General features: G+C 42.3%; 1 protein-coding gene across 2 annotated transcripts in view; it reads left to right on the plus strand.

Annotated features, from left to right (window-relative positions):
* LOC139557326 (guanine nucleotide-binding protein G(I)/G(S)/G(T) subunit beta-1) overlaps positions 1-25,812 on the plus strand; it is a 55,883-nt gene that overhangs the window by 15,414 nt on the left and 14,657 nt on the right. Inside the window, exons 2-4 of one of the 2 annotated variants that reach the window (XM_071371985.1) lie at positions 23,171-23,277; positions 23,939-23,977; positions 24,438-24,544. In XM_071371985.1, coding sequence (XP_071228086.1) covers positions 23,221-23,277; positions 23,939-23,977; positions 24,438-24,544 — 203 coding nt within the window. In that variant the 5' untranslated portion in view covers positions 23,171-23,220. The remainder of the gene's footprint in view (positions 1-23,170; positions 23,278-23,938; positions 23,978-24,437; positions 24,545-25,812) is intronic. The other variant, XM_071371986.1, reaches the window with a different exon arrangement.

Below are 25,812 nucleotides of genomic sequence, written 5' to 3' on the forward strand. Positions count from 1 at the left end.
AACCCTATCCCAATCAAAAGCGTTTCACGTTATGTATTCTAGCCCCAGGATTTTGGATCCAAGTGTGCTTTGCTCTATTTTCAGTGGTGGGAAAGTAGGCTAGTGGGTACTCATTTCAGTTCATTGATACTTTCCTATAGGTTTTGGAATTCACCCATTCCTGACATGGGCCAGTTGTAGTCAGGTGGTCTCTATTCCCCAGTCCCACAGTGTAAAATTGTCATGGTTATAAGAGGCTGCCTCATGTGAAAACATGCCAATGTCTATACTGTGGTGTAGGTCTATGCTGTGGTTTAGGTCTATGCTGTGGTGTGTGCGTGCGTGCCATATTCTGGGTTGTTTGCGGCTCTGTTTGGGATCATGGTGAATAGCGGGCAGTGGCCCCCTCCCAGTCATGGCAGTGTCTGGCTGTCTGATTTGAATTTGTATGTTCTACAATAACCGTTTGCTCTCTTTTGCTTTCTCTCTCGCGTTCTTTCTATCTCTCTCTCTCTCTCTCCAGTGTTTTCCGCTAGCACCGGCAGTCGGCTATACAGCAGATTATACTAATTTTCAGCTGTGTACTTTTTCCACTTAATTTAACTAGGCTACTTATCTGGTCAGAAAAGTCAGCTGAGCTCCCTCCTGCTAGAATGAACAATATGCATCTTCTAGCGATCTATTGATAGGATAGACTTACACAGTTACGAAGTAAGGGATGACAGGGAGACGCTGCTGGTTTGACAGTCTCTGTCCCGCCTCTCGGTACCTTGGTGTGTACGCTGTGGTTGCAGTCTAATTTCTTTACACAGAGGGACAGGGCATGAATTGGCATGTCCCATATAATGTGGTAATGATGAGTCAATCCACCTTGTCTATTTGTTCTCTGGCACAGTCATTTATTTTCTTTAGCGTGCAGGGTCTGACATTAACGGTGCCCTGGACCAGTGGGCCAACTAAACCTGTGGCCAGTGGATCTTGTAACTTTTCAGCGCATTTTGGCATTCCAGTTCAACATTTACCTGCTCTGTCGCAGTCTACGGTTGGAAACTACGCATAAATGTTATGCTGTTTGTATTTATTTTAGGGAAAGTGATTTACAAAAGTTAACCTTCTATAGTGAACATGCCAGCAATATGCTGGCTACTGTTGATCGTCTGCAAAAAGAAACCTTCAAAAATATACCTAGCATTTTTCTTGGCTAGCCTACATGTCTCTTTTGGAATATTCCTTAAAGGGGCAGCGTCCCATTTTCAAATCTTTTCAATTACATACTTTAGAAATAAAAATGAATGCAATTTATACAATGAAATTCCAAAGAATATAGTAATACTTGCATTGCTAAATTATATTACACAGCTTTTTAATACATATAAGAACCAAATGTAGCCTATTAATAGCTGAGTATAGAGAGAAAGCATGCCAACCTATATAGGCCCTGCATGACCGTAAACATTTAAGAACTACACCATCTCCAGGCCAGTAGAAATTCTGTTCGGGCCAGAAGATTTTCGGCCAGTGAGAAAACAAGTTAATGTTGGTCCCTTGCGTATTTCATATGCAGCCTCGGAGTGGTGGTGCAGAGACTTCTTACTGTCCTTTGATTGACGAACAGCAAGCGTGACTAGTTTTACAAAAGGTGTGGAATTGACTGAATAAAGTCGATCTCATATCCTTGCCTAGTTATGTCCATGATATCGCATCGGGACCAGTAAACTAAAAATCTTGTTTGTATTGTCAATCAGGAGTTGCCAGACAGTGATGTTAAAGTGAGTTACTTTTCCGTAGCCTACCTAATTGTATCAGTAAGAGAGCTGTTCATTTGGCACCCAAATGTATGTACTGGTAGGCTTTTTGTTCATTGTCAGCATATAAATTATGACATCATTCGATGACGATGGTGAATCCTCATCACTGCAGGAACAATGGGTAGGTTAGTGGAGAGAGCCAACACTCTGGTCCAAATAAAACAAATTGAAGTGTTTTTTTTAAGCTGATGATAATTATATGGTATTGATATAGGTCACAGATATCAAATCACATTTTATTGGTCACATACACATGATTAGCAGATGTTATTGCGATTGTAGCGAAATGCTTGTGCTTCTAGTTCCAACAGTGCAGCAATATCTAACAAGTAGTCTAACAATTCCACAACAACTACATAATACATACAAATCTAAGTAAAGTGATGGAATAAGAAAATGTACATATAAATATGTGGATGGGCCATGACCGACCAGCATAGACGAGATGCAATAGATGGCATAGAATACAGTATATACATCTGGGATGAGTGGTGCAAGATATGTAAACATCATTATTAAAGTGACATTAATGAAGTGACTAGTGATCCATTTGTTAGTGGCCAATGATTTCAAGTCTACAGTCGTGGCCAAAAGTTTTGAGAATGACAAATATTAATTTTCACAAAGTTTGCTGCTTCAGTGTCTTTAGATATTTTGTCAGATGTTACTATGGAATACTGAAGTATAATTACACGCATTTCATAAGTGTCACAGGCTTTTATTGACAATTACATGAAGTTGATGCAAAGAGTCAATATTTGCAGTGTTGACCCTTCTTTTTCAAGACCTCTGCAATCCGCCCTGGCATGCTGTCAATTCACTTCTGGGCCACATCCTGACGACTGGCAGCCCATTCTTGCATAATCAATGCTTGGAGTTTGTCAGAATTTGTGGGTTTTTGTTTGTCCACCCGCCTCTTGAGGATTGACCACAAGTTCTCAATGGGATTAAGGTCTGGGGAGATTCCTGCCCATGGACCCAAAATATCCATGTTTTGTTCCCCGAGCCACTTAGTTATCACTTTTGCCTTATGGCAAGGTGCTCCATCATGCTGGAAAAGGCATTGTTCGTCACCAAACTGTTCCTGGATGGTTGGGAGAAGTTGCTCTCGGAGGATGTGTTGGTACCATTCTTTATTCATGGCTGTGTTCTTAGGGAAAATTGTGAGTGAGCCCACTCCCTTGGCTGAGAAGCAACGCCACACATGAATGGTCTCAGGATGCTTTACTGTTGGCATGACACAGGACTGATGGTAGCGCTCAACTTGTCTTCTCCGGACAAGCTTTTCTCCGGATTCCCCAAACAATCGGAAAGGGGATTCATCAGAGAAAATGACTTTACCGCAGTCCTCAGCAGTCCAATCCCTGTATCTTTTGCAGAATATCAGTCTGTCCCAGATGTTTTTCCTGGAGAGAAGTGGCTTGTTTTCTGCCCTTCTTGACACCAGGCCATCCTCCAAAAGTCTTCGCCTTTTGTGTTAGTGATGGCTGTTTTAACAGTCTGGTCTTGAGAGAGAAGCTATTTTTCAGTATCTCGGTCCAAGCTTTGATGCTATATATGGATCTAGGTCTACTGATTTTAATCAAAGCGTTGACTATGGAGTAGTCAACTGCTGCTTTCTGTGTCGCAAAGCCCATGTTTAACACCTGCTTCATTCTTCAGTCATACTTCTTTATAGGAAGCTTGACACGTGGACTCTTCCATGATTCTTTAAAGGCCCATTGCAGTAAATTTTTGTTTTACATCATATTGTACAACAGCAGATGGAACTAACACTGTAAAAGTGTAAAAAATTATCAGTGTTACTTACTGTGGGTTGTGATTTGGTTGGCTATTCCATGAGCTTGTGGAAACACTTTCTGTCTCTCGTGCTCGCTCGCTCTCTTTTCCTTAATGCTACTGCTGGACTCCATTTGGCAAAGAGAGGGCCTGAGAGCCGGAGTGTGTGCTTGAGTGAGTGTGGCCGAGGCTTTTAAGAAATGGCTGGGAGTGATTCCTGCCTTTCCCCATCAGCCCCCTTGTCCTGGACCTTTTTGTGACCTTGTGTTTCAGCTCCCTTCACATGCATGACTTCCTCACAGCACTTAGCCCCCTGTTCAGACACTGGCCGCACACTGTCCAGCCTCCCGTCCACTCTGCACCCAGTAGGCCTTCATCCCAGTGACGGTGCAGGATTTTGGAAAGCCACCCTATGTACCCCCATAAGGAGGGGGGCTGGTAGAAGGGAGTGCCTGAGTTCATCCCTGCTCCTTAAGGTGGATCAGTAGAAGGGGTAGGATTGTCTCGATGCTGGAGGAGAGGGGGAGAACTGATGGGGGGTATTCACATCACATCACAGTAACCTGGAACTCTATTTGAGAAGCAAACCAGTGGGGAAAAAGGGTGAGTATGGAAGCCCAGTTCAGGTTTGTGCTACAGTATGGAGAAGAGCGATACCTTTTGTTTGGCTGTTCCTCCATATTTTCAGTTCCCTGTCCTCACGAAAGACTGATGTCCACCCGGAATGTGTTTGGTTTCCTTTTGATTCTTGACTTTTTGTGCTTGTTACTGTCCAAGTAGCCAGGGGTTTATGGAAGTAGGCTAGTGGAATGAAGGAAGAATGTGGTTTGTCTCATGTAGCTAGTTTAGGGAGACCAGTTAACCACAGATTTGTTTCAAAATGTTATTTCTTAACCTAGATTACAGTACAGAAAGGGGGGCGGGGGGGTATGCCTTATGATTAACGAGAAGTGGTGTGATCATCATAACAACACACAGGAACTCAAGTCATTCTGTTCACCTGATCTAGAACTCCTCACAATCAAATGTCGACCGCATTATCTACCAAGGGAATTCTCTTCAATCATAATCACAGCCGTATATATTCCCCCCCAAGCAGACACATCGATGGCCCTGAACGAACTTTATCTGACTCTTTGTAAACTGGAAACCACACACCCTGAGGCTGCATTCATCGTAGCTGGGGATTTTAACAAGGCTAATCTAAAAACAAAACTCCCTAAATTCTATCAGCATATCGATTGTGCTACCAGGGCTGGAAAAACCCTAGACCATTGTTATACTAATTTCCGCGACGCTTATAAGGCCCTCCCCCGCCCCCCTTTCGGAAAAGCTGACCACGACTCCATTTTGTTGATTCCAGCCTACAAACAGAAACTCAAACAACAAGCTCCCGCGCTCAGGTCTGTTCAACGCTGGTCCGACCAATCTGAATCCACGCTTCAAGACTGCTTCGATCACGCGGATTGGAATATGTTCCGCATCGCGTCCAACAACAATATTGACGAATATGCTGATTCGGTGAGCGAGTTCATTAGGAAGTGCATTGACGATGTCGTACCCACAGCAACGATAAAAACATTCCCAAACCAGAAACCGTGGATTGACGGCAGCATTCGCGTGAAACTGAAAGCGCGAACCACTGCTTTTAACCAGGGCAAGGTGACCGGAAGCATGACCGAATACAAACAGTGTAGCTATTCTCTCCGCAAGGCAATCAAACAGGCTAAGTCTCAGTACAGAGACAAAATCGAGTCGCAATTCAACAGCTCAGACACGAGGTATGTGGCAGGGTCTACAGTCAATCACGGATTACAAAAAGAAAACCAGCCCCGTCGCGGACCAGGATGTCTTGCTCCCAGACAGGCTAAACAACTTTTTTGCCCGCTTTGAGGACAATACAGTGCCACTGACACGGCCCCCTACCAAAACCTGCGGGCTCTCCTTCACTGCAGCCGAGGTGAGTAAAACATTTAAACGTGTTAACCCTCGCAAGGCTGCAGGCCCAGACGGCATTCCCAGCCGCGTCCTCAGAGCATGCGCAGACCAGCTGGCTGGTGTGTTTACGGACATATTCAATCAATCCTTATCCCAGTCTGCTGTTCCCACATGCTTCAAGAGGGCCACCATTGTTCCTGTTCCCAAGAAAGCTAAGGTAACTGAGCTAAACGACTACCGCCCCGTAGCACTCACTTCCGTCATCATGAAGTGCTTTGAGAGACTAGTCAAGGACCATATCACCTCCACCCTACCGGACACCCTAGACCCACTCCAATTTGCTTACCGACCCAATAGGTCCACAGACGACGCAATCGCAACCACACTGCACACTGCCCTAACCCATCTGGACAAGAGGAATACCCATGTGAGAATGCTGTTCATCGATTACAGCTCAGCATTTAACACCATAGTACCCTCCAAACTCGTCATCAAGCTCGAGACCCTGGGTCTCGACCCCGCCCTGTGCAACTGGGTCCTGGACTTCCTGACGGGCCGCCCCCAGGTGGTGAGGGTAGGTAACAACATCTCCACCCCGCTGATCCTCAACACTGGGGCCCCACAAGGGTGCGTTCTGAGCCCTCTCCTGTACTCCCTGTTCACCCACGACTGCGTGGCCATGCACGCCTCCAACTCAATCATCAAGTTTGCGGATGACACTACAGTGGTAGGCTTGATTACCAACAACGACGAGACGGCCTACAGGGAGGAGGTGAGGGCCCTCGGAGTGTGGTGTCAGGAAAATAACCTCACACTCAACGTCAACAAAACAAAGGAGATGATTGTGGACTTCAGGAAACAGCAGAGGGAGCACCCCCCTATCCACATCGACGGGTCAGTAGTGGAGAAGGTGGAAAGTTTTAAGTTCCTCGGTGTACACATCACGGACAAACTGAATTGGTCCACCCACACAGACAGCGTTGTGAAGAAGGCGCAGCAGCGCCTCTTCAACCTCAGGAGGCTGAAGAAATTCGGCTTGTCACCAAAAGCACTCACAAACTTCTACAGATGCACAATCGAGAGCATCCTGTCGGGCTGTATCACCGCCTGGTACGGCAACTGCTCCGCCCACAACCGTAAGGCTCTCCAGAGGGTAGTGAGGTCTGCAGAACGCATCACCAGGGGCAAACTACCTGCCCTCCAGGACACCTACACCACCCGATGTCACAGGAAGGCCATAAAGATCATCAAGGACAACAACCACCCAAGCCACTGCCTGTTCACCCCGCTATCATCCAGAAGGCGAGGTCAGTACAGGTGCATCAAAGCAGGGACCGAGAGACTGAAAAACAGCTTCTATCTCAAGGCCATCAGACTGTTAAACAGCCACCACTAACATTTAGCGGCCGCTGCCAACATACTGACTCAACTCCAGCCACTTTAAAAATGGGAATTGATGGAAATTATGTAAAAATTTACCACTAGCCACTTTAAACAATGCCACTTAATACAATGTTTACATACCCTACATTACCCATCTCATATGTATATACTGTACTCTATATCATCTACTGCATCTTGCCATCTTTATGTAATACATGTACCACTAGCCACTTTAAACTATGCCACTTTATGTTTACATACCCTACAGTACTCATCTCATATGTATATACCGTACTCTATACCATCTACTGCATCTGCCATGCCGTTCTGTACCACCACTCATTCATATATCTTTATGTACATATTCTTTATCCCTTTACACTTGTGTGTGTGTGTAAGGTAGTAGTTGTGGAATTGTTAGGTTAGATTACTGTTGGTTATTACTGCATTGTCGGAACTAGAAGCACAAGCATTTCGCTACACTCGCATTAACATCTGCTAACCATGTGTATGTGACTAATAAAATTTGATTTGATTTGATATGTTGGACAAACAGGTTTGGTAGGTGTTGTTTTCATGAGACAGCTATTCTTATTGAGATTTGCTCAAGGGTGTTTCTCCAAATGACTCAGATTTTCTCTCCCCCGCTATTCATAAACTAGCCTATTTGATTTGAATGGCTTTGAATTTGTGGTTTGTATGGTAATAATATATTGGTACATATCTGGTACTCCTTCAGTCTTGTAGTTCAATAGAAAAATAACTAGCTCAGCCACAGTGATTTACTTGGCCTTATGCACTACCTTCTGTAGCGCTTTGCGTTTGGATGCCAAGTAGTTACCATACCAAGAGGTGACTCAGCCAGTCAAGATGCTCTCAATTGTGCAGCTGCAGAACTTTTTGTGGATCTGAGGGCCCATATTAAATATTTTCTAGCGTACTTACTGTGGTGATCATTTCAGGTCACACTGAGCTAGTGCTGAATGATTTTTTTGAGTGTGGAATAGGCTAAATGTGGAATACTTTGACTGAGGACTAGTGTGTCAATCTACGTGTGCTGCAGCAGCCTCAGCTGAGCTCACCATCCACAGCACCTCTTGCTGCTCAGGCAAGCAGTAGCCTCTGTGGCTTGGTGCTGTGGCACACAATAGAACAGGGACCGAGCATCCGACCATGGTCAAACACTGGAGTTTTGCTTGCAGACCGGTCAGATGGTATTTGTCACCTGTCTGGTGTATTACCCGAAGGGAGAGGGCGATTGAAAGAGATTGTTTTGGGAGGATGCGCTGTCGCCACTTCCGCTGGGTGTTTCGACAGAGGGAGAGAGACAAGCAGCAAAGGAAACACCCTTTGAGAGGAAACGCCCGTTCAGAGGCTCCACGCTGCACTTCCTGGTGTAGAGGGAGTGTGCTGACATACACCAAATAAATGGCTGAAGTACTGACATGCAGACAGTCTCACTGTGTAACATCATGGAAGGAAGATCCGTCACCTACTCCTCTCGCTTTTAGAAATGAGCAAATCTGGTCATGAGGTAAATAGCGCCCAAGGAATAGTAATGCGACGGTGTGAAGTCTAAGATCAGCCAGGCAGGAAGGAGTAACGCCACATCATGCAGGGGAGGAGTGGGGCAGCTGGGAAGGGGTCTTTAATTATTAAGACCAACCCCCTCCTCCTCACCCCCATGCTGCTTCAAGAGGGCCTCATGGTTAATACTTAATACATGGCACAGTTTGGTGAGAGGCAGGATTTAACTCCCACACACTGACCAAATCTCAGCCAGTTCAACATTAAGATTTCCTACACCACACTTTTTCTGTTTTCAAATGCTGCCCCAATTTCACACCAATGTGGCTGACGGTACCATTAGATTAGGTGGGTAGATTGAGAGTCAGGGAAGTCATCATTATGTCATAAAATATATGGTTGTTTTGTCAGAGCCTCGTGTGAAGTGTCCATGGTATCAAGCATACCAGTGGTGAAACATCCACAGGCCACCGTCGATTTTTTCAGAGACATTTCCTAGATTTAGGGAGCATGAGTTTTCTGATCTTTATAACAACAATAAGGGCTGTCATGGGTTAATGTGTTAATTACAGTTACCTTTTAAGTGTTTGTTTTTTTAATCTTCCATTTTTTTCACCCAAAAATGTGCTTCCACACGATCTCTTTTAAGCACCACGCATCCTGTTTCTTTAGATGACAGCAAAAACTTAATTTGTAGTTATGCTGAAGTTAGCTAGCTAACCTAAAACAAGACTGTTTAGAATTAAAACATATTATTTAACCTTTTCTTTAACTATGAATGCCATGGCTGAATGCCTAGATTGAGCAACTCATTTCCCACAATGATTTTAATCAGAACATAACTTCCATTCCATTTAGCTACTGTTTCTGTTGTAGTTCTCAGGTCAAAAGATTAAAGCAAAGGATCCCAATTCTAGTACAGTAGCAGCTTGTGACTAGTAGGGCTGTGACGATTAGGGAATTTTGGATAACTTTTGTCATGCAAACGTAATGTTTTTTTCGTCTTATTGTTTTATTCAGAAAATAACTTATCTGTTGAGACTGAGTTGATGCGTCCTCTCCTTCAGTTCAGTAGCCTATCGAACTTTTATGCATGTAACTGCGTAGGACTGTCATAACTGTGTGCACAGTGTGGGAGACATAGCTACTCGCGCCAACGAGAGGTAGGCCGATCCCTGTTTCCGGTAGGCTATTCGTACATCTGCGTGGCACCTTCAGCGTTCAGATGCTTGTAAAATGACTTCCGCAATGTCAAGTCACAGGCTTTATTAGTTGAGTTACAACCAACGTAACTCGCTGGGTCATTGTTACCAAGCGTGCTGTAGATTATTTTTTTATTTTTTATTTTTTTTTTACACTGAGTTAACCGGAATGGACACAACTAGGGCTGTGGCGGTCACGAAATTGTCAGCCGGTGATTGTTAAGCAAATAACTTCTTATGGCTTAAATCCCGTTAGCGGGATAGATATGACAACAGCCAGTGAAAGTGCAGGGTGCCAAATTCAAACAGAAATCTCATAATTAAAATTCCTCAAACATACAAGTATTTTACACCATTTTAAAGATAAACTTGTTGTTAATCCCACCACAGTGTCCGATTTTCAAAAAGGCTTTACGACGAAAGCACACCAAACGATTGTTAGGTCAGTAAGTTACCTAGTCACAGAAAAACACAGCCATTTTTCCAGCCGAAGAGAGGAGTCACAAAAAGCAGAAATAGAGATAAAATGAATCACTAACCTTTGATGATCTTCATCAAATGACACTCATAGGACTTCATGTTACACAATACATGTGTGTTTTGTTCGATAAAGTTCATATTTATATCCAAAAATTTCAGTATACATTGGCGTGTTACGTTCAGTAATGTTTTGCTTCCAAAACATCCGGTGATTTTGCAGAGCCACATCAATTTACAGAAATACTCATCATAAATGTAGATAAACACAAGTGTTATGCATGGAACTTTAGATAAACTTCTCCTTAATGCAACCGCTGTGTCAGATTTCAAAAAAACTTTGCCGAAAAAGCACACCATGTAATAATCTGAGTACGACGCTCAGACCCAATAACAAGCCATACAGATATCCGCCATGTTGTGGAGTCAACAGAAGTCAGAAATAACATTATAAATATTCACTTACCTTTGATCTTCATCGGAATGCACTCCCAGGAATCCCAGTTCCACAATAAATGTTTGTTTTGTTCGATAAAGTCCATCATTTATGTCCAAATGCCTCCTTTTGTTCGCGCCTTTAGTTCACAAATCCAAATTCACGACGTGCAGGCCAGACAAAGTCAAAGAATTCCATTACAGTTCGTAGAAACATGTCAAACAATGTATAGAATCAATCTTTAGGATGTTTTTAACATAAATCTTCAATAATGTTTCAACCGGAGATTTCCTTCGTCTTTAGAAATGCAATGGAACGCAGCTACCTCTCACGGGAGCGCACCTGAATGAGCTCATGGCACTGGCAGACCTCTTACTCATTCAGCTCTCATTCTCTCCCACCTCACAGTAGAAGCCTGAAACAAGGTTCTAAAGACTGTTGACATCTAGTGGAAGCCGTAGGAAGTGCAATCGGACCAAATGTACACTATCTTGGATAGGCAAAGAGTTGAAAAACTACAAACCTCAGATTTCCCACTTCCTGGTTGGATTTTTTCTCAGGTTTTGGCCTGCCATATGAGTTCTGTTATACTCACAGACATCATTCAAACAGTTTTAGAAACTTCAGAGTTTTCTATCCAAATCTACTAATAATATGCATATCTTAGCTTCTGGGCCTGAGTAGCAGGCAGTTTACTCTGGGCACCTTATTCACCCAAGCCATAAGAAGATAACTGTCATTCTCACGGTAGTTGACTGTTAATTAACAAACACATTTAGCATCTCCTGGCTTCCATGCAAAAAAGTAGGATACATTCATGTAATATAGCCTACACCTTCACAATAAATCCATTATTTTATACAGGTCTAAAGAAACATGATATGAAGAGAATGTAGTCTATTTCAGAAGAAAATAATAGCATACTCTGAGTTGTCCTGATGTGGCTATGCCAAATGGCTGTGGGCTACACTAGTTCTTTTAGTATGAAGAATACTACTATATGCTTAATTTAGAGTTCTTAATATAACTTTAGTTGTTCTACAAACGTTGGCCTCTCCATCACATGATCGGGTCTTTCTCACAGGCTACAATGGAAGACAGACACATCGGGGACGCAACTGCGCGTGTCCTTATTCAATTCCGAGGTGCTTATTCAAAATCTCTCCACATTTAGTTTATCAGCCAACAAGATGAGTAGGCCAAGCAAACAGCAAAAGCTCTAGCATATGTCAATTTACTATCCCCCATAGTATAAAAGTCGACTTACTCTGTGCAAGAAATACATTTTCCAAACATAGTCTTGGACAGTTGTGGGGTGCAATAGATCCCAAATTAAACTAGATCCCAAATAAAACTATTAGGCGAAGGTCGAGAGCCGCGCGTTCTCCGAAACACGACCCAGCCAAGCTGCACTGCTTCTTGACACAATGCCCGCTTAACCCGGAAGCCAGCCGCGCCAATGTGTCGGAGGAAACGCCGTACACCTGGCGATCGTGTCAACGTGCATGCGCCTGGCCCGCCACAGGAGTCACTAGTGCGCGTTGGGACAAGGACATCCCGGCTGGCCAAACCCTCCCCTAACCCGGATGACGCTGGGCCAATTGTGCGCTGCACCATGTGTCTCCCGGTCGCGGCTGGCTGCGACAGAGCCTGGACTCGAACGAGGATCTCTAGTAGCACTGCAATGCAGTGCCTTAGACCGCTGCGCCACTAGGGAGGATCTTCTCGAAGTGTTTTGATATAAATTTTCTAATACATTTGCATTGATGTCTGAATGATTAAAGGGACAATAGAGTGCTGAGTACCAGGCATTTAGCAAGTTTGGTAGGCAACTATTGACCAGCAGCAACATCAGAGCTTGGAGAAGCCTAATTACCGTGACTATGACTAAACGGTTACATGGAATTTGACTGCCTTCATGACTCGTGACCGCCAGTGTCGCGGTAATATTTAGATTATTCCGGTTTACCATAAGAAGTAGTTTTGCTTTAAAAAGTCAGTGTATTTGGTCACTTTTAAATGAACATGATAATTTCATAAAGGACCGCAATAATTTTTGCGAGCTGCACATGGTCGTATTCATAGGTCAGTGGGAGAAGCTCTCTGTAAAATTCAAAATGGTCTTATTTTGAGACTGGGTAAAATCCCAAAATGCATTGCATTAATTGGCTAAATGTCTTCTAATTTCTAACGATGAATATTGACATGGTAGCATACTAGCTCAAGTCATTTTTGCAGATTGAAGATAAATTAATCAGTGGGGGATGGTGATTTCAGATTAAAAGTGGGTGGACAAAAAGCATACATTGCCCCCACCCGTGGTAGATGCTCAGTCTGCCATATGGCTCAGCTCAGGTGCCTACACACACACACACACTGAGGGCCACTCTGGTTAGCAAAGTCATCTCCGACAGAGCCATCTCAGAGAGGCCCAGTTTCTGAGCTCCCATCAGCAGCAGATTAATTTAAATAGAGAAAGGAATGTGTTCACGCAACAACAAAACATTGGTGTATCGTATCCAGCCGAATCACATTAGGGGAACGAACTAATCAAACCGAATCGCACCGAACAAATGTATTGTTCCTGTATCGTGTCGGACCCATGTATCTAGATGCATATAGAATCGTTCATGAAAGGAGAGATGCACATTCCTACTATCTACTTGAAAATAAAGTTGAACCCCCGCCCTCCTCCTAAAAGGAATGTATTATGACGATATGTTTATCGTCCATAATTGACGGTTACATGATTATACAGTTATTGTCCCAGCACTAGTGACTAGTTCATGTGGAAGAACATGGATAAGAAGTAGCCTAGGCTAAATCTAATAGCTGTAGCTATTATATTTTACATGAAGTTTTATATCAGACCTTGCTGATTTTTATTTTCGTAGAATACGGTTTCTTCCCCTATAATCAAAATAGATTATACCTACAACCCATGTAATGTGTTTTAAATTAACATGTTTAATTAGGGTCAAATTTGAATGATTTATAAAGTTGCCATTAATCATAATTCATTAGAGAACCATGCAATTAACTCGATTTTATTTGTTTGACAGACCTATACGTTTCAAAACCTGAAATTTGAAACAATCGGGGATGATAGTGATAAGCCCGTAGAAATCCTTGGCCAAGTCCACTCAACTTTTTATGACCACTTGGACTCTCAGTTTAATCTGTAATAAAGGTAAAGATGTCAAGATGATAAACTTAAGAGTCAATAACCACAAGGCAAACGGAGTTTGTCAGTGTTGGTTTTGGGTTAAATAAATGGCCACTGTGTGTGTGGCCATCAGACCTGGGTTAAAATAACTATTTAAGATATCTCAATTACTTTCACATGCATTCGAATGAAGTATTTGGAAATACACCTGGAACGTTTAACCTAGGTAATTTGACAAACAGTTGAAGTTGGAAGTTTACATACACCTTAGCCAAATACATTTAAACTCAGTTTTTCACAATTCCTGACATTTAATCCTAGTATAAATTCCCTGTCTTAGGTCAGTTAGGATCACTACTTTATTTTAAGAATGTGAAATGTCAGAATAATATTAGAGAGAATTATCACATTCCCAGTGGGTCAGAAGTTTACATACACTCAATTAGTATTTGGTAGTATTGCCTAACTTGGGTCAAATGTTTCAGGTAGCCTTCCACAAGCTTCCCACAATAAGTTGGGTGAATTTTGGCCCATTCCTCCTGACAGAGCTGGTGTAACTGGTTTGTAGGCCTCCTTGCTCGCACACGCTTTTTCAGTTCTGACCACAAATGTTCTATAGGATTGAGGTCAGGGCTTTGTGATGGCCACTCCAATATCTTGACTTTGTTGTCCTTAAGCCATTTTGCCACAACTTTGGAAGTATGCTTGGGGTCATTGTCCATTTGGAAGACCCATTTGCGACCAAGCTTTAACTTCCTGACTGTTGTCTTGAGACGTTGCTTCAATATATCCACATAATTTTCCTCCCTCATGACGCCTTCAATTTTGTGAAGTGCATCAGTCCCTCCTGCAGCAAAGTACCCCCCACAACATGATGCTGCCACCCCCGTGCTTCACGGTTGGGATGGTGTTCTTCGGGTTGCAAGCCTCCCCCTTTTTCCTCCAAACATAACGATGGTCATTATGGCCAAACAGTTCTATTTTTGTTTCATCAGACCAGAGGACATTTCTCCAAAAAGTACGATCTTTGTCCCCATGTGCAGTTGCAAACCGTAGTCTGGCTTTTTCATGGCGGTTTTGGAGCAGTGGCTTCTTCCTTGCTGAGCAGCCTTTCAGGTTATGTCAATATAGGACTTGTTTTACTGTAGATATACAGTAGATACTTTTGTACCTGTTTCATCCAGCATCTTCACAAGGTCCTTTGCTGTTCTGGGATTGATTTGCACTTTTCGCACCATAGTACGTTCATCTCTAGGAGACAGAACGCGTCTCCTTCCTGAGCGGTATGATGGCTGCGTGGTCCCATGGTGTTTATACTTACGTACTATTGTTTGTACAGATGAACGTGGTACCTTCAGGCGTTTTGGAAATTGCTCCCAAGGATGAACCAGACTTGTGGAGGTCTAAAATGTATTTTCTGAGGTCTTGGCTGATTTCTTTTGATTTTCCCATGATGTCAAGCAAAGAGTCACTGAGTTTGAATGTAGGCCTTGAAATACATCCACAGGTACACCTCCAATTGACTCAAATGATGTAAATTAGCCTATCAGAAACTTCCAAATCCATGACATAATTTTCTGGAATTTTTCAAGCTGTTTAAAGGCACAGTCAACTTAGTGTATGTAGACTTCTGACCCACTGAAGTTGTGATACAGTGAGTTAAGTGAAATAATCTGTCTGAAAAATGACTTGTCATGCACAGGGTAGATGTCCTAAATAACTTGCCAAAACCTATAGTTTGTTAACCTCTCTAGGGTACGTGAGACGCCCTGTAGCGTCCCACCTCTTCAACAGCCAGTGAAACTGCAGGGCGCCAAATTCAAAACAACAGAAGTCCCATAATTATAATTCCTCAAACCTACATGTATTTTACACCATTTTAAAGATACACTTGTTGTAAATCCATCCACAGTGTCCGATTTGAAAAAGGCTTTACGACGAAAGCAAACCAAACGATTATGTTAGGTGAGTGCCTATTCACAGAATAACACAGCCATTTTTCCAGCCAAAGAGAGGATTCACAAAAAGCAGAAATATAGATAAAATGAATCACTAACCTTTGATCTTCATCAGATGACACTCATAGGACTTCATGTTACACAATACATGTATGTTTTGTTCGGTAAAGTTCATTTTTATATCCAAAAATCTGAGTTTACATTGGCGCATTACGTTCAGAAGTTCCAAAACATCCTTTGATTTTGCAGAGAACCACATCAATTTACAGGAATACTCATAATAAACATTGCTAAAAGATACAACTGTTATGCATGGAATTTGATGCACTTCTCCTTAATGCAACCGCTGTGTCAGATTTTCAAAAAAGCTTTAGGGAAAAAGCAAACCATGCAATAATCATGCAATAAAGTAGGCGCTCAATCAAGACACAAATATATCCGCCATTATTGTGCACTCAACATAAGTCAGAAATAACATTATAAACATTCACTTACCTTTGATCTTCATCAGAATGCACTCCCAGGAATACCAGTTCCACAAATGTTTGTTTTGTTTGATAATGTCCATCATTTATGTCCAAATTCCTCCGTTGTTCTAGCGTTCATTACACTTTTCAAACTCACGACTCGCGGGCAAGTCCAGCGGAAAGTACGGACGAAAAGTTTAAAAATTATATTACACTCCGTAAAAACATGACAACGAAGTATTGAATCAATCTTTAGGATGTTTTTAACATAATTCTTCAATAATGTTCCAACCGGAGAATTCCTTTGTCTTCAGAATTGCGATGGAACAGAGCTCGCTCTCACATGAACGCGTATGGTCAGCGCATGTTCAGCTCATGATAGACCTTACTCAATCCCCTCTCATTCGCCCCCACGTCACAGTAGAAACATCAGACAAGGTTCTAAAGACTGTTGACATCTATTAGGAAGTGCAACATTACCAATATCCCACTATCTTCAATAGGAGCTGAGTTGAAAAACTACAAACCTCAGATTTCCCACTTCCTGGTTGGATTTTTTTCTCAGATATTCTAGCTTTTATGGCTTTGTAGCAGGCCGTTTACTCTGGGCCTGCTTTTCATCCGGACGTGAAAATACTGCCCCCACCCCAAAGAAGTTAACAAGAAATTTGTGGAGTGGTTGAAAAACAAGTTTTAATAACTCCAACCTAAGTGTATGTAATCTTCCGACCTTCAACTGTAAGTGTGTAGTAGCACCGATCTCTCAGGCTGCAACCTTAAGAGGCTCCCAGCAGTAGCAACAAGGTGACTGGGTCTGTGCGCCTGCTCCGCTGGGTTCTTAATGTTGTGAAGGTTACCACACCCTGTTCCCCTTCACCAAGGGGTTAATTAGCAGGTTTCCTCCCAATCGTCCTCTGCTTGTTAAATCTCATTAGGCTAATCTGGCTCTGTCCTCCCTCCGCCTCTCCTCCCTCTCCTCTATCCTCCTGTGCAGCAGAACATCTCCCTAAATACCCACCCAGCCTTCCTCAGTCCCCTTCTTCATGCCATGGGGAGGCGCTTCCCTCTTCTTTACACCACAACAACCCAATTATGATTCGGCAGTTATCTATGCTAGACAAAAATATAAACTTAACGTGTTGGGCCCGTGTTTCATGAGCTTCAGTAAAAGATCCCAGAAGTGCTCCATATGCACAAAGCTTATTTCTCTCAAATTTTTGTACAAATTTGCTTACATCCCTGTTAGAGAGCATTTCTCCTTTGCTAAGAATGCATCCACCTGACAGGGATGGCATATCAAGAAGCTGATTAAACAGTATGATCATTTATACAGGTGCACCTTGTGCAGTTTTGTCACACAACACAATGCCAAAACTTGTGTACAATTGGCTTTCTGACAGCAGGAATGTCCACCAGGGAATTGAATGTACATTATTCTACCATCAGCCTCCAACGTCGTTTTAGAGAATTTGGTAATACGGCCAACCGGCCTCACAACCGCAGGCCACGTGTAACCACACCAGCCCAGTACATCCACATCCGGCTTCTTTACCTGCGGGATTGTCTGAGACCAGCCACCCGGACAGCTGATGAAACTGAGGAATATTTCTGTCTGTAATAAAGCCCTTTTGTTGGGAAAAACACATTTTGATTGGGTGGGCCTGGCTCCCCATTGGTTGGGCCTATGGCCTCCCAGTCCCCACCCATGGCTGCACCCCTACCCAGTCATGTGAAATCCATAAATTAGGGCCTAATGACTTTATTTAAATTGACTGATTTCCTTATATGAACTGTAACTCAGTAAAATCATTGAAATAGTTGTTTATATTTTTGTTCAGTATATTTCCATTTTGAATCAAACCGGTCTGTTTTAATGGTATTTTTTATGTGAATAACGTTTGCGTTCATACTGGGGGTAGGGGAAATTGGGTTCTGAGAAGTGATTTGACTGCTTTGTCTCAGAACCTATAATGTGATTGGAAAGGTGGCTTAGTAATGACTATCTTATCCACTTTTATTCTGATCAAATCTATAGCTGTTATTGCATGTGAAGTAATTGCCACTGGATGCTTTTGAAAATGAAGGAATTCCTCAACAGTTTCTATGATTCGTTTATTAGGCTTTCCTATGCCAAATAGCAGTACAATGTGGGATCAGGGCTTGATAAGGTAGTAAATGCTGATTTGCTTCATAGGAAGAAGTAATGCCTTTAAAGCGCTGGTCCCCCCTAATTTCACTTCCCTCTCCCTATGTCACTGCATTGTGCTTGATGGAGCCAATAGAACTGGCTGGAAAATGTGAAGTCTGCTTCCCTCCTCCACCACCTCTCTAAAAATAGCCGGCTAAGAGAGAAGGCAGCAGCATAGAGACACACTATCAGTGGGCCTGCCAGCGGTTTCAACACACTCCCACCACCAGAACAGAAAAAGGCCCTCTGAATCACACCTCTGCCGCCATCACAGAGCTCCCCCACAAATAAATATCACACTTACATCACCAATGTAGTCTCCCCAGGCTGCCCCTAAATCCCACTTCTGCCACCATTTACAGACCCCCCCCCCTCCACTCATATTTCTGCCACCATGGTTGGTTTCAATGCCATCTGTTTGACCAATTTGGTTTGTATATATTCCATCTCAGCATATTAATGCCCCCTTTTTTTTCTTCATGTAACTGACTATTGTAATGGGATTTATAATCTTATTTTGTCACCACCAACATCCAATATAGCACAATAAATAAATCTTAGACATCCCTAAGCTTATTCAAGGTGTTACACCCCTGAAAAAGGGTAGAAAGAATCACGATAGTGATATGGAATGTTTACTCATTGAACGTTTAGTGCAATCATTGTACATAAATAACACATTTTACAGAACAACAGATCTACAGGAACGATAGGTTTTGTAGGGTACAAGGCTTATTCAAATCATAACAGTATACACTGTACATCACTGAAACAAATACTGTTTTCAATATAACTGTCAAGCAAAGCTTTAACTCAGTAAACCATAACACAATTCATCAACAGGCAACAAAGTGTTTGAAAAACAACCACACAAATAACGCCGCAAAACATCTTACCAACAGCGCACACGTTCATTCACAATCGACATAAAATGGCAGCTACGTAGCAGTACCTAGCAGTACGAAGCTAGCTGCAACCGAGCACGACTCACATTACTCTCTGCAAACCCAACCAACTTCCTCAACATGTTACTAAACAAACCTTAAACACTCTTGACATGTTATCAAGTTATTACATTTAAATTACTCTTTTTAATCATCAATAATGTACCTGAAAAAGGGGAGAAAGAATCACGATAGTGATACGGAATGTTTACTCATTGAACGTTTAGTGCAATGAGAAAAAGACCGCGAATTCTCCGTGAACTTGAGTGGAGACCAGAGCAATCGATCTCAGGCTCATAGATTAAGAGCATTTAGTAGATCACAGATTAACACTTTTATCCACGACAACATAAAGGAATCAACATAACGTTTACACATTCCTCTCACAATTCGTACCCTTTGTATGCTTGACGGATTTTAACAGAATTATATAAATGTTATCAATCTATCAACTAATACTGAATGCATGATCTTCTTAACCTTAGATGTTTTAAGATCCTCACATACTATGAATTTACTAATACTTTTGAATGTATAACAGGCTATTAGTATTTCCTTTAACCTGTCACAAAGGCACCCTGTAGTAGGGCTGGGCTGTATACCGTTTATTGCGATAAACCGGTATTGATGCACGGACCGATTTGGGTTTTTACATGACCTTCTATACCAGTATTTGAATGTTAGGTTTGCTAAATGTGATACGCAGTGTGTAACGTCCATTTTATAGTTTACTTCGCTACTTGAGTTTTCTCTCCACTCTATGCCGCTTTCCACAGACCTAGCCACGCTTCCTGTCACTCAAGGAGCGCATTTGAAGTTTTTCAACCACGAGACACTTGAGTTCAGTCTGCATGGTCAATGCATATGCAACACTGTTGATGACAACGATACATTTGTCACTGCTTCTTAATAGAAATCTACTAGCATTCTAATTACACTATTAGCCTGTGTTTCTTACATCAGCAAACAGCTCATTTGTCTTTTCTTAGCAAGTTGTTCCTAAATCTTGTTAGCCGTTAATGCTAATCGCTAGCTAGCTAATACATGTACTGAATAAGCGCAAGCGTAATTAGCTATACAGCCTGATAATACCAGTGATTGTGTAGACCTAAATCAGCATGTTGTTTGTGCAACAGTGTCTTCTAAATTAGAGGTAAACGCAAAGCAAGCATATGTTAACTACATGAAGTAGTTTAGAGAGAACATTCAATGTAGCCAAAGATTATAGGGTCTCCTAGGAAACACCTATCAGCACAGTTTCTACCCTGTCACAATAACTCCTCCCTGGCATTTTCATTCGTTGTCATGTCAAACACTGTATTGAAAGTGCCCACTATTATATTCTAACTATATAATTAGAATAGACATTCTATTCCCATGATTCCAATAATTAACCCAAGTATTTTGCTCTAAATCGCAAGTCGTATTGCAACATTTGGTTAAAAAGAAGGCCCATATTACTTGCCCATATCGTGCAGCCCTACGTGGCAGTGTGGAAATGATCTCAAATGCAGAAATTGATCAATTATTTCTGTGGGGTTGAAGTTAAATTGAACAGTATAAAACATTGAATTGAACAGTATAAATCATAATGGAGAAAGACCCATTTGAAATCACTTAATGTATGTGTTGCCACCCTAGGGTCACACTACTCATAAAGCAAATTTAGAACTTTTATTATTAAAAAACATAAAATGACGTCAACATTTTTTATTATTTTTTATACCGTGATATAATATTTTGTCCATATCGCCCAGCCCTACCCTGTAGTTTAGAATACTCACAGTAGACCTTACTACTCACTTACACTTTGTCTTGTAAGTGTATTTAGTTGAAATAACGTACAGATCTGCCTGTATGGCTTTGGTTCTGGGAAAGGGCCACACACAGGTCATTCTAACTGGCTCTCGTCAGGGAGAAGACCAAGGAGAGTTAGTAATATTATCATGACACATTTTTATCAACACGATTAGGGGGTTAAGTCTCATTGCTTAGAAGTAGACCCAGTTAGCCCGTGAGCCAATCAGGTGGCAGGTAGCTGCTGAGATGGCTCAGGTGTTTGAAGGATAAGGTACTTCATTCAGAAGGTCTCCAAGCTCTTAGAACACACGACCCATACAGAAAAGACCGAGAGAGAGGGAGGTAAGGAAAATAGACGGGATGGTTGAAATGTTTTGCAAAACTCGGAAACTGTTATAGTCTACATACTTGGACTAAGAAATGTGGATATTTGTGTTTCTTTAACTGTGTTGTCAATGACAAAGGTGGATGTAATGGTTTCCCCCCAATGTTTGCACAAAACAGTTTAAAGAAATGCTTAGTTTAAATGCATTACCTATGTACATTGAAGATGTTAAGATCAATTTCCTAATTTGCTGAATTCCTTTATCCCTGTCTTGGTCAAACCTACAAATCGTAAAGCTGGAAGCCTGTTAATGTACTAACACAAAATACATTTTTCTTGTAAAAACCAATGGCAACTGGTTGACGATGACCATGGGTTATTTTTTGATTGTGGAACCAGTTGGTAGAAATGTAAGATGAGCATTGTTGCATAGTGATCGAAGGTAGCATCGGTGCTTAGCAGTCTCGATCAAACGTAGCCTTAGCCAATAATGATCTTCAACCCAGACTGTCAATATGCAGAACTTCCAACTTGTACTGTAGCATTTATCACTACACTAAGTAGCCTATACTTTTGTGTTTGTGTCTCGTCTCGTCTCCAGACAGTGAAAGTGTCAAGGCTAAGCCCGTCCAACAGAGGATTGGGGTCAGCGGGATAGCCACTGCTTTTAGGATCATCAGCAGGTTTTGTCTTAACCGGATTTGGTTGGAGGAGCTGAATCAACTGTGTCCCAGGATTACAGGAATGACATTGGGAGGAGAATTCTGAGTCCACTGACCAGGGCCAGAGTGTCTGAGAGCTGAACTAGTGCTTGTCTTTGTCACCTGAGCACCTTTATGCTAGAAGTAGCTCACAGAACCCACCAGGCTTCTCTCTTTTCGCGCTCCAGCCCTCTCCGTTTGGCAAGCCAAAGGAGGGGTATGTTCTCAATGTTTTTGCAGACTCAATGGATTTCCGCCAATGGATTTCAATTTCGCCTCAGTTGTCCAGGAATGGCTACCGGCCACCATATGTTTGTCTCGAGTTGGCTAGTCTATCGAGAGGGGATGGGATGGGGGATAGAGAAATTCTGCATCATTTTTGGAAATGGTGATCTTTAGCACAAACTAGCTGCAGAATCCTGTTGCTAGGTAACTGTTTTTGCTGGCAAGGACACATTTTGGTTTCTCTAGGGTTGGGATTCTGGGTTGGGATTCTGTGATTCCCAGTGAGTTTGTGTGACTTTATGAATCTTTCGGGGGGGTGATGTGTGATTCTGAGCAGGAATTGTCTTTACTGTGAATTTTACAGATGCTAGTGTATGCTGAGTCCAAATGCCGAATTTTCTTCTCAACAGTTACGTTCTTGGATGTTACGTGAAAATGTGATAGGAAACTGCTTCATTTTCTTCTTTCACAACACAAAGGTATTAGCTTAAATCTAGTCTACTATTTAGAAATAGCATCTGATCATAACATGGTCTCTATGTCTGGAACATTTAACCCTAGTGCCCTGAGCTTGTCCTTGCTATTTCGGGAATTGCGTATTGAGCCCGTCTCAGGGATTTGGACGCCCACTTGTTAGGGACCCCGTAACAGCTGTTTATTTAGCTACCTGTGTGTACCAGACCTGGTTTCAGAGGGCGTTTGCTTGAGCCTGTCTGGAGTGCCAGATGGGCTGGGTTTGTACTTTTAGGATTTTATCAGGTTGTAAATACTGTTTGAACCATGGTCTGGTAAGTAACACTAATTGCTAATAGGGAAAACTGTGTGAACAGGGTGTTGAGCTTGTCTCTCCTCTTTCTCGCCCCTCAGATCAGCACGAGTCCCGGCGGCGGAGCGAAGCACCCCATTAGCAGAGGAAAATGAGCGAACTAGACCAGCTACGCCAGGAGGCCGAGCAGCTCAAGAACCAGATCAGAGTAAGTCCTCTACAATCGTCCTCTCCCTGATTTCTTCTCATAAATGCATTCTCTGTGCAGGGATTTTACATAGAGCCACTAGAGGGCACTACAATTCTCGCAGATGTACCTAAAGCCTAACACTAACTTTGTTCTCAGTTGAACATTTACATTTTAGCACTTAAGAATGCTACAATCAGCGTTATCTTCTCTTTTATCAAAATATAACATACTCAAGCATCTGTTTTAGTCTCAGACAATTCTCTTGTAACGAGCTAGCTATTGCTAGTGAAATCTCTGCAAGATGCTAGCTGGATAGCAAAAGTGAGGATGTGATACGTTTAAACACCAAAAATAACACAATTGGGCTTGTGGTCTAGATTGAAATTGAATTGTTTTGGGAGGTTTAAACGCATCTCATTTTAATAGTGTAGCCATGAGTCAACACTGAGCCAAAATAAGTGGGTTTAGAGAGGCAAGTGATGGTGTTGTTTATCAAGTCAGTGGGAATGGTAATTTTATTACCGTGATGGCTGAAATGATTGGCTCAACACTTTGATTCATTGAGGTGGAATTCTTTGAGAAATTGTCACGTTATCAAAAACTTATGTGGGATAGAATAAGGACTTGTCCATTTAGATCAGTGATAATGAAATGTAACTATTTTTTTTGTTACTTCCAGGATGCCAGGAAAGCGTGTGCGGATGCTACCTTGTCTCAGGTAAGAGACCTTCCCACCTTACCCCACAAATAGATCCCGTAGAGTGCAGTTCAGAAACGAGATTGGAGGGGATGGGGAACCACTATAAAGCCTTCCTCATTATTCAGGATACAGGTGAAGGGCCATGTTAAACCTGTTGTCAAAGCCTAGTAAAGTTTAAACTGGGATAGGTAAGCGAGATGCACTGGGGTCCAATGATTCCACGGCTCAAAGGCTGTCCTTAGATAGCAGCAGAGATAGCTCACTAGAATAGAGCCTGCTCTTGCTAGGCTCTTTGTCACCCAGCCAACAAATGCTAGAAGCAGCAGCACCCACTCTCTGTACTTTTATAAATGCAACATGGGGGCTGATGAAGGAAAGGCAATTGTTTCACAGAAGAGAACCTAGTAAAGAGCATCCCATGCAGATACACAGCCTATTTTGTCATGGTCATTGATTGTTCCCCCCCCCTTCCCTTCAGATCACAGCAAACATCGACCCAATTGGCCGAATTCAGATGCGCACTAGAAGGACACTGAGGGGGCATCTGGCTAAAATCTATGCCATGCACTGGGGCACTGACTCGAGGTAATCTTATTTAGCCACATTCTGTCCATTAACTAAATAATTCAACCCCTCTCCCTAAATCCAGGAAGTTGCCATAAAATATGCTAATTTCCCCCCCGATGTGTAGGTTCCCTGTATAGAGATTCCAAGATGACTCCCTCGCAATTTAAAACCTAAAAAAAAACATTAACGAGTTTAACTTTTATGCTATGTGTTTGTGGACAAGTGTTTTTGTGTCGTTTGTTGCATGTGTGGTTTGGTGGGGTATGCGGGTAGATAAAATATTCAAAATTGAGTAGTCCATTGTTTAGTGGTATGGCTGGCTGCTCTTCCCTGAGTGTCAGTCAGTGCTGGTGACTCCTGTGTTCCTGAGCTTTGGTAGCCTTCCCAGGAGCCCCTAGCCCAGCAGCTCTCATCTCAGCAACCAGCCAACTAATAACACTCCGCTCCATAGAGACACCACACACACGCACCACACTCACCCCAAACCAAATTGCTTTGTCTTCTCGCTTTGTTGCTCCAATTCATTTTTATCAACCCACCCCAATTAAAAGAAGAGACCATTCTTTACGGGTGAGCTCACAATGATGCAACAGAAAATTATTACAATTATTATTCTCCCACCTTTATCCGTAAAGTCATATTACTGTGTCTTATTGTCTTTGTTTTGGCGGGTTGAAGAATCTAAATAGTAGTGAAGTGCAGTCGACCAGAGAGATGTAAGTATTGACCCAGAGTCGGGTGCTATTTCGGCACAGGGACTCTTGTCTCTCGCTCTGGTTTTTATCCAGGCTGTATCACATCCGGCCATGATTGGGAGTCCCATAGGTCGGCGCACAATTTGCCCAGCGTCGTCTGGGTTTGGCCGGGGTAGGCCACCATTGTAAATAAGCATTTGTTCTTAACTGACTTGCCTAGTAAAATAAAGGTTAAAAAAATACATACATACATACAGTTGAAGTCGGAGGTTTACTTACATACACTTAGGTTGGAGTCATTAACTCGTTTTTCAACCACTGCACAATTTTCTTGTTAACAAACTATAGTTTTGGCAAGTCGGTTAGGACATCTACTTTGTGCATGACACAAGTACATTTTCCTACAATTGTTTACAGACAGATTATTTCACTTATAATTCACTGTATCACAATTCCAGTGGGTCAGAAGTTTACATACACAAAGTTGACTGTGCCTTTTAAACAGCTTGGAGAATTCCAGGAAATGACTTCATGGCTTTAGAAGCTTCTGATAAGCTAATTGACATCATTTGATTCAATTGGAGGTGTTCC

The sequence above is a fragment of the Salvelinus alpinus genome, chromosome 28, assembly GCF_045679555.1.
Source record: "Salvelinus alpinus chromosome 28, SLU_Salpinus.1, whole genome shotgun sequence".
NCBI lineage: Eukaryota > Metazoa > Chordata > Actinopteri > Salmoniformes > Salmonidae > Salvelinus > Salvelinus alpinus.